Source organism: Tasmannia lanceolata, unplaced genomic scaffold, assembly GCF_043159265.1.
Source record: "Tasmannia lanceolata isolate RefF3 unplaced genomic scaffold, GAP_Taslan_0.1 ptg000018l, whole genome shotgun sequence".
Lineage (NCBI taxonomy): Eukaryota > Viridiplantae > Streptophyta > Magnoliopsida > Canellales > Winteraceae > Tasmannia > Tasmannia lanceolata.
Window position 1 is genome coordinate 52,919,964 of NW_027518695.1, and position 9,244 is coordinate 52,929,207.

Here is a 9,244-nt window from a genome sequence, read left to right on the forward strand (position 1 = left end):
TCCATCCCGTTTAACTTTTCATCTATATATGTAAAGATCATTTAGTTATAAAAATGAACTGCAAGTACGTTTTTCCAATATTTTAGGCAACGATGATCTTCCCCAAACGTCAACTATAGAATCACAGTTCCTTCTCCCAAATCAGAAGTAAATAAAAGTCGGTCGTAACGGCATAATATTTTGTAAATGGGATTCCGAAAACCGCATAACGTTTCCAAATCTTTCATTTTTTGCTTATTTGCCAGTATTGCATAGACTCCTTCCATTTCCCCTTTTTTTTTCTTGAAAAGGGTAAGCTGGGGTTAGGCAGACCCCGACCAGATATATTGAAAAAAATGGAGATTACAAAGATAGAGCAAGAGCGCACCCAAGCCACAAGCGACCGGGAAACAAGAACAGACTAAGTGCAAAGCAGCACGGACAAAAACAAATCAAGAACAACGGCCAAAAACCAACAAGCAAGCAACAACTAAGTGAAACAGAATTTCAAAGCCCAACAGCAAACAGAGGGGACACGAACCCAAAAGCAAGAGGTCCAGACCCCACTTAGGACTTGTAAGATCCGGGGATGAGCCCTTTGAAGGGGATTCTTTGGCCTGGCAGAGAAGGGGGTGGTGGTGAAGCTTTTCCTTTCTTCTTTGAAATGGTTTGCCAAGATCCTCCCTCAGATGTGGAGGGAGAGGAGACAATGCCCTTACCTGGGTCTTCTTTTGAGAGGCATGCCAATGAATCCTTCCCATCAAAAACCTCTTCCGAATTTGCTAAGGACGCATAACTGTTAACTTGGGCAAATTCTTCATTTCGAGCTGAAAGGATATTGTCTTTGAGAACTTTAGACCCAATCATAGGATCAGATTCAGGAAGAGCTGGAATTATGGGACTACTCCGTACACCCTCAACAACTCTGGAAACAGGTCTCCATTCCTTCCTAGAATGGGTTGGAATGGAAACAGGGCAATCTTCCAAGCAATGACTAAAATCCCAACAATTTGTGCAAGCCTTCGGCTTCCAATCATAAAGTATGGGTTGGATAATTTCTTTGGAGGAGGTTTTGAGAGTGATAGAGGATGGGAGGACTTGTTTAGCACTGATTTGAATGCACATTCTGGCGTAATTAAGCCGAGTAGCTTCTGCTGTTTGGGTATCCATGTACAGAGGTTTACCTATCAAACTAGCGATTCTACTTAGACAATGCTGGGACCAAAACTTTAGATGAAGCCCCGGGAGCCTTACCCAAATGGGAATGTCAGGAAGTTGCTTCTTATGCAAAGAGGAATCCGGATCCCACCTTTGAAGGATCAAGGGTCTGCCTCCATAATGTTGCCCAGCTTCTTCAAGTATTCGGGTGCAATCGGGTGCAGAAGAGAATTTGAATATGATAAAACCATGATCAAGGTAGTACATTTGTAGATTTCCGGAGATCTGCCATCTTCGCAAGAGAGATTCGCGAAGGGAAATGAAGAAGGGTCGTCTGCCAATAAAATACCCAACCAGACAATTCGCCCATTTAGCTTCAGTTTCCAGGGTCTCATCATCATTAAAATGAATCTTCAAATTTTCTTGTTCTTCGGCGGCAGGGGTGATGAGATCTAACTTTGTGGGCACAGTTCCTTGGTCATGGTTTGAGAACAATTTTTTCCATTGATTTGGGGTAGAACTGGGTGGCTTTAGAGTCAGATTCTTACTGTTTCCGGGAGCAAGAATGGAGTTCCTTGGATTCGGCGCAGAGATTGGAAGATCCCTTCTCTGATCGAAGTTAGAAGAAATCAAAGGGTAGGAGCTGCTAGCTATGGGGTGGGAAGCAATTGGGTCTTTCAAGAGACCATCAGCGTCCAAAGGAAATGAAGAAACCGAGGCTCCAAAGGTGCTGTCAAGGAGCCGAGTGTCTGAGGCTGCAGGTTTACTGAGCAGGCATGGCCCACTAGCATGATGCACACAAGAGGGAGCACGACCCTTTGCTTCTTTTCCCAAGGAAAGGAGGTAGCTGGCCTTTCCATCTTTGCCTCCCAAGACTTTTAATGCAGACAAGTCAATATTGGGGGCTGCATTGAATGGAGGAGAGGGCGTGCAGGTGACAAGAGAGGGAAAGCACTGCTCCATCTTCCCATCAGCAGTAACAAAAAACTGCTGGTTTTCCAGGATGGCGGTTTCGCGATCTTCTTCGGAAGATGGATTTTCAGAGTGCTGAATGCAGAATTCATCTTCAGAAATGGAAGATTTGGTTCTCCCCAGGAGATGCTTCAAACGGTCATCGAAAGAGGCAAAAATGTCTTCTCCATCTTCAATGAGCTGCTTAATATGGGATTTCGCCAATTTCCTTGACTTTTTCGCACCTTTCTTTTTCTTAGTTGAGGAGGAAGACAGATGAATCTCCTTATCAACAGCTTTTAAAAATTGCATTTTCTCATGAACTGACGCTTGAATGCAATTAAGCTCCCCATTAGAAATTTGGGTACGAAGCTTTTGAAGAGACCTAGATGGGGAGGGCGTGTAGTCAATTTTGAGCTTTACCAGTTGAGGAAGGTCAGATTTGGAGGAGCTGCATAACTGTGCCAACTCCTCTTCAGAGTTGATTTTCATGGCCCCGCCCTTTTCCTGAACAAGATGAAGCCCCGGTGACCAGTTGGTTAAACCTCCAAACTGATGAGGAAGGGAATCCCCATCAGAACCATCAAGAGATGACAGACCGTGAGCATCCATGGCTGCTGATCCGAGGGCATCCATGGCTGATCTAAACGGAGCTTTGATACAAACAAATTCAAACCCTTATAACCCAAATCCCTGCAGCAAATTTCAGCCAAACTCACAGATATTGCCCAAATCTAACCCTCTTTTCCCTTGTCCATGCCTCATCACAGATCCAAGCCTCCATAAAAAATGCCCAAATCTCTGTAACAAAACCACCTTCGCCACAAACGACCAAACCCACAAAACGATAAAAGAAGAACAAACATTTAAACCCAAACCCTTGACAAATTCCAATCAACCAATAAGCAGATCAAAACCCTCATTGAACTTACCCCAAATCAGATCCAAAACCTCATGCCCTTCGTTCCTTCAAGCTAAAAAACCCACCTTTTACATACCCTAACACAAACCCCAAAATTGCCATTCGCCTCTATCCATGACTCGAACCCATTCTCGATCTCCCATAGCCTCTTGACCCTTTGTGAAAAGAGCCATTCATGGCCACCAAACAGCTTGAACCAAACCCATAAAACCCTCTTCTCTGGTTTCTCTTCCTCCAAGAGACTCAGAACATTTCGGATCTTGAATCAAAAGAGGGGGTCATAGAGCATATCTTCTGGGGAGGAATCGCCGCCGATAGAAGCGTGTAGATCAGCCGGCGAAAAAGGAGAAGAGGGTTTTGGTCGTTTTTAGGGCTTCCGTTCTCTTGGTTCTTCTTGTTTTTATAGTTTGATCATTTTAGTCTTTGAAAAAATTCCATTTCCCCTTTTTTGAATTCCAATTTCCCTTCTCATTTTCCATTTGCACAAAACTTGCTGTCTGTCTCTTTACATATTTAGACATTTTCTTCTTCTCTTTCAACAGCCCCATCTCCAAATACTCACCTTTCAACAGATTCGCCGGAGATTTTCGAGTCGTGGATCCCTGGCCTCGGATTTGCCACTGCTGACTTCAAAGGACACAGTCTTCATTTCCTCAATCTAAAAGCAAAACCTTACTCGATCTCTCTCCATCAATGGGTATAGATGGTTGAGTATATGTGTATAAAAAGACAGGTAAATTAGAGGCTTAGAGGTCAATAGTCATAAGGATTGAAACATGACGCTGTTTTCCTTTTTGTTCCATTGTTTTCTCTGAAATGGAGAAACCCAATCAATGGGTTCGATTGTTCGAACTCCATATCTGATATCTTCTTCGTGCCATCTTCTGGTTTTTTTTTACCAATCTAATCATTATTTATTTTTCTTCTTTTGCAGGGCCGCAAGGCTGTGGAAGGATACTTGCAATTTTTTACATGGCTACTTTATTTTTTAGTCCTTCTTTCATTTTTTTTTTAAAACTTCTATAAGATTTTCAACCTATCGACATGTTTCACTGAATACTTGAAATCATCACATCCAATAAGATCGTGACCTAAAAATACAGGCCAGAAACACGCAAGGCTGTGGAAGGATACTTGCAATTTTTTACATGGTTGCTTTATTTTTCTAGTCCATCTTTCATTTTTTTTTACTTCTATAAAATTTTCAACCTATCAACATTTTTTACTTCTAAGTAATTGTGTAAATCAGGGATTATGACAGCTATTGAGCTATAGGCTCATGATTTGTTGAATTACATTTTGTTGCTTTGTTATTATATGTTCATTTGCAATGTTTCTGTTTTTGCTTTTCACAAGATATTCTAGATGAAGTTTTACGATTGTTACTTGAGATTTTGATACATAAGCTTGACATCTCTGATGGGGAAAATAAGCTTATATTATTGGCTAGCAATTTTATTTTCACTATGCTTTCAACTAAATATTTGTTTTCTTTCTGGAGTAATATTTTTTGTCAACATTCTACTGTGCTAATGTAGGAAAAACCCTATTAGTTATTTGTAGGATAAAGATTTTCTCGAGGAAAATAGAAGTCTATACGATAGAGTATATCTTTCTTCTAATGTTCATCTGTTTCCTACTTTGAATTTTTTCTATAAGTTAAGAGTCATAAATTCATTGTTGGAAATGTTTTTCCCTTCCAAATGGGCAAAAAAATTGTTTTACTCCCATTTTATATTGAAATAAACAGGCTTTGGTTCCATCAGGTAGTTTCCTTTCTATTTACTACTAATATTTGTTTCTTATAACTGTCGAGGTTTAAAATTTCGGTTTCGGTACCGGTTTCGGACCTTGAAATTTCGAAATTTGGTCGAAAATTTGAAATTTCGGTCGAAATCTGGTACCAAACCCGAAACTAATATTTTATTTAATATTAAATTTCGGCCGAAATTTCCGTAATTTTGGCAAAATATTATTAATATTAAAAAAAAAAGTTTTTTTGGGTCAAATTTTGGAAAAACCGAAATTCTGAAATTTCGACCTGAATAAATGACCGTTTCGGTGTCTGTCTCCACCGAAATCCGAAATTTCGGTCCCAAATTTCGGATTTCGGTCGAAATTTTGAACCATGCTAACTGTGCATCACACAGTTGGTCCCACAAGTTTCATAAAATCTATACATAACCGTTTTTAAAAAAGACTTAAAACCAGTATGTAATATTATCTAAAAAACGAAACGACCCACTTACAACTCCTCTTCGTATTCCAAACCACCATTAGCACTATTAGATGAGATTATATTAGATTACTGTGAGACTCTAGGGTTGTGCTGTGCAAAAGCTGAATTTTTGTAGCCCATCAGTAAATTTCTTAGGTGGCTGCATTCCCCAAGCGCCCTCCAACTCACATTAGAAGGAGTAAACGTTTGGGTTTCCTTGACGATAACATTTCCACATCCGGCGGATTCTAATACTGCTATAATTACGGGATTTTCCTCTTCTTTTACGCCTTTAAAAACAAATATTTTAGTTACTCTTTTAATTTCCCATACGACAGTGTAACAGCCCAATTAAATTGCCCAAAACCACCTTCCTTTTCTAGGAGTTTTTCGTTATTTATTACCCTTTTCACCCATTTGTTTCCTATCCCATTAAGTTTTGCTAATTTGTTTCGGTATTGTTCTACGGTCTGGCGAAAATGGCAAATTCGCTTCCCCCATATGCCATGGTATTTGCTACACAGGAGATCTTTTCTAAACTCTCTCTCTCTCTCTCTCTCTCTCTCTCTCTCTCTCTCTCTCTCATCGATTTAGAAATTTTCTATTTATAAATTCATTGGGGGCCGCCTTTGGTTTTATGTAAAGAAATATACAGTGCTCTTAACATTTTCTTCAATTCTTCAATATATGTGGCTAATTCATTCCGCTTCATTGACAAACAAGTGTCCTATGCCAAACAAATTTGGAAGGGACTTATGTGAATTCGACAACTTTTGATTTTGGGTTAGAGATGATTGTTCATTGTTGGAAAAGTGTGCTGCAAGGGTCGTTTAATTTCACTTCATGCATATAAGTCTTGAAGAGGGGTATTTAGTAGCATCAAGTTGCAATCTTTTTTATTTATTTATTATTTATTTTCACACACAAGGCCCTGTTTGGATTTCTATCTCTTCCCCTGGAACCCGGGTCCCATTTCGTGGGCTCATTCCGGGAGGTTTGAAATCTTGAGATTTGGCCTGCTGTGTTGTTTCTGGTGCTGCTTGTATTTGGTTGCCTGGTCTAGGCTGTGTTGTGTTCTTTTGGTCTCCTTATATCGTTGTTGTTCGGTTTTTTCTATTTTGTTGTGTTGCATCTGCTTTTTTGTTTGTCCCTTGGCCACCTTGTTTGGTCTTTTGTTTGCCTCCTCTACAGATGTGAGGGGGCTTGCTCTCTTGCTTTCATGTTGTATCTTTGTTGATTTTTTAAAAGGCCCTGTTTGGATTGCCAGAGAAAATATCTCCAGAGAAATGGATGTGAATGAGGCAGGGACTTTTGCCAGGTACATTGAATTGGGGTGCTGATGGGAATCATACATCCAATTGGAAAATATAACCATATCTCATATTTAATAATAATAAAAACATCTCCAACACTATTTCGGTTCAAATATTCAAGCTGCTCCACCGTAGATTGAAAAATGTAGTTTGGGGGTGGTTATTAGTTGTGATTTTGTGTTATTGACAAAGAATAAAATTGCAGTTTTAGGCATTTCATCTAAGAGCAACCGATGTTCTTTCTTGTTTCTATTACATGATTGGGTGTGTTTAAGTTGGTGTCTCATGGCCTCTGGATCTGACATCAAAATTAGGTAGAAAGAATCGCAGCAACATTTCCGACATCTTCAATCTCCTATCTCCAATTCTTGAAGGTGAAGATGCCCCTTTTTCAGTTCTTATTCACGGCTGACTAGGCATATATCGTTTGCTATTTTGTGAAAAAAAAGCTTGATGCTTCTTTTTAGGGCTGCTACAGGGTCGGGTTTTTCAAAACCCTAGCCAAACCCTGGATCCCATTATCTCGGCCCTGACCCGCCTTGACCCTGAGTCAGGGCCGAAGAACCTCAACCCATGGCCCGCCCTACAGGGCTGGCCCTAATTGAGCCGGGCCAGCCCTAATTGACCCTAATGCAAATACCTGTTAACTTGTTAAAAGTGCCAAACATAAAGCAACCACTTATCATATAGAACAAAATGATCAATAAACAGAGAAAGGGAATAAAATAAGACAATATGAATTCAACAACATGACGGGCAATAGAGACAATTAATAATAATAATCTAAAAAAACATCAATCCAAGATAATAGAAAACATTAGCAAAAGAAACATGCATAGATGGTTCAATTCTATAATAGAAAACTTAGGGTTGGGTCGGGTCAGGGTACCCAAGGCATTAACCCAGAATCCGACCCGACCTGAGTCAGGGTCTAAAAAAATGAACCCTGACCCACCCTCAGGGTTGGAAATCTAGCCCTAATCCTGTTCGGGCTCAGGGCGGGTCAGGGCTGACAGGGCCAAACTTGCACCCCTACTTCTGTCCTTTTAATTTTCATTTAGAAATTCTATTTACTATATGGCCATTTTATTTGCATTTCTCATTATTGAATAAACGACGTTGTACAGGTTGCACCACTAGATCATAGGCCACTGTAACCATAGCAAGGTTTTAAATTTCAGCCGAAATCCGAAATTTTGGGCACAGGGCACTGTAACCATAGCAAGGTTTTAAATTTCGGCCGAAATCCGAAATTTTGGATTTCGTCCAAGACCGAAATCGAAATGGGCGAAATCCAAAATTGGAAAAATGTAACTAATTTCGGAAATTTCGGCCCCGGTAGTTTCTCCTAATTTTTAGAAAAAATTAAGTTTTTAATCCTTTACCAAATTTCAACTGAATTTTGGTAATTTCGGCCGAAATTTTTTGCCTAAAAAAAATGAAATTTCAAGCCACTTTACGAAATTTAAGGATTTCGGCTGAAATTTCGGTTTCGGTGGGGTCCGAAATTAACCCCAAAACCGAAATTTAATACCTTGAACCATAGTCATTTTGTTTGGTTCGAAGAGAACGGTATGGAAAAACATTGTGCAAGATTCAATTAAGAAAAAAAAAAAAAAAAAACTAAAAGATACATGCCAAAGGACAACCTTCATCGGATGTATCCGTTGGATCCAACATCAAAGTTTAAAATAAAGATTCGCTGCAACATTTCAATATTCTAATCATATTTTCTTAAAATGATTGGATCCCCACTTAATTTCACATTTTAAGTTTTGTTCATCTTTTTTCATCACAACCTGCATTTCCAAATTGAGAATTTCCATTGAGAATTACACTTCTCTGCTTTTCTACTTTCTAAAAGTTTTTCCGCTTCTTTAATTTTTTCCTTATTAGCCCTCCAATCTAATCTGTATAGAAATTGAAATTGATTATTATGGAAATGATTTTCAGGCAAAACATATTTACATGGTAGCCAGTCAAATGGACTGTTTGGATCATCCTATGGTTACACCATAGCCTCCGTTCTAATCTGTACGGAAATTGATTATATGGAAATGATTTTCCAGGCAAAACATATTTACATGGTGGCCCATAAAATAGTGGATCCCGCTATTTGATTGAAAATAAAGTGATTGAAAAGTTGATCAGCTACTGTATGACTTTGTTTTTTAACACCGAATGGTTGATTAGAAATTATATGTCAACTTTTTCTGTTATATCAATGAATCTTAGCCTCTATAATAGCAAAATATTGCAACCTGTTTCTTTCAAGCGTTCAGGTTTTTTTAATGCCTTAGTAGCATTTTTATTTTCCCCTTTCAGCTAATTAATTTCTAATTTTGTTTCAGATTCATGATTTGTTTGGAGAAATATCATGAATTCCTTTGTTTTTGGGCTTAAATTTGTTATATATTTCAATTATTCATTATTTTTTGTTCAAGATATATGTCCTTGCTTCTTTGGATGGATTTCTTATGGTATCTTCCGTTGAAATTTTCTATTTTATGAATGTTTTTTTTTTTTTTGAACAAAAAATTACAAATCTTTCTTTTTGGGTCCGCCCCGTGCATCGCACAGGTCTGCAACTAGTATCTATATCTATATAAAGAGGAAGGGGGGTTTACTATTCACCGCTGATGTAGCGGCCCTCCCCTTCCCCATCGAATCTACTTGGCATTTAATTTCTAACGTGGAATTTTG

The 9,244-nt window shown here is 38.9% G+C and overlaps 1 protein-coding gene across 1 annotated transcript; it reads right to left on the reverse strand.

Moving 5' to 3' along the window:
• Positions 1–289: 289 nt before the first annotated feature.
• On the reverse strand, positions 290–3,386 carry LOC143851965 (uncharacterized). Its single transcript, XM_077361480.1, has 2 exons — positions 3,021–3,386; positions 290–2,904 (listed from the first exon to the last, which is right to left on the reverse strand). The coding sequence occupies exon 2, from the start codon at positions 2,722–2,724 to the stop codon at positions 547–549; it is 2,178 nt and encodes a 725-aa protein (XP_077217595.1). The 5' UTR covers positions 2,725–2,904; positions 3,021–3,386; the 3' UTR covers positions 290–546.
• Positions 3,387–9,244: the final 5,858 nt, after the last annotated feature.

What these genes read in the sequence shown, in the direction of transcription:
- LOC143851965 (XM_077361480.1), bottom strand. Translation starts at nt 2,724, where the DNA reads ATGGATGCCCTCGGATCAGCAGCCATGGATGCTCACGGTCTGTCATCT.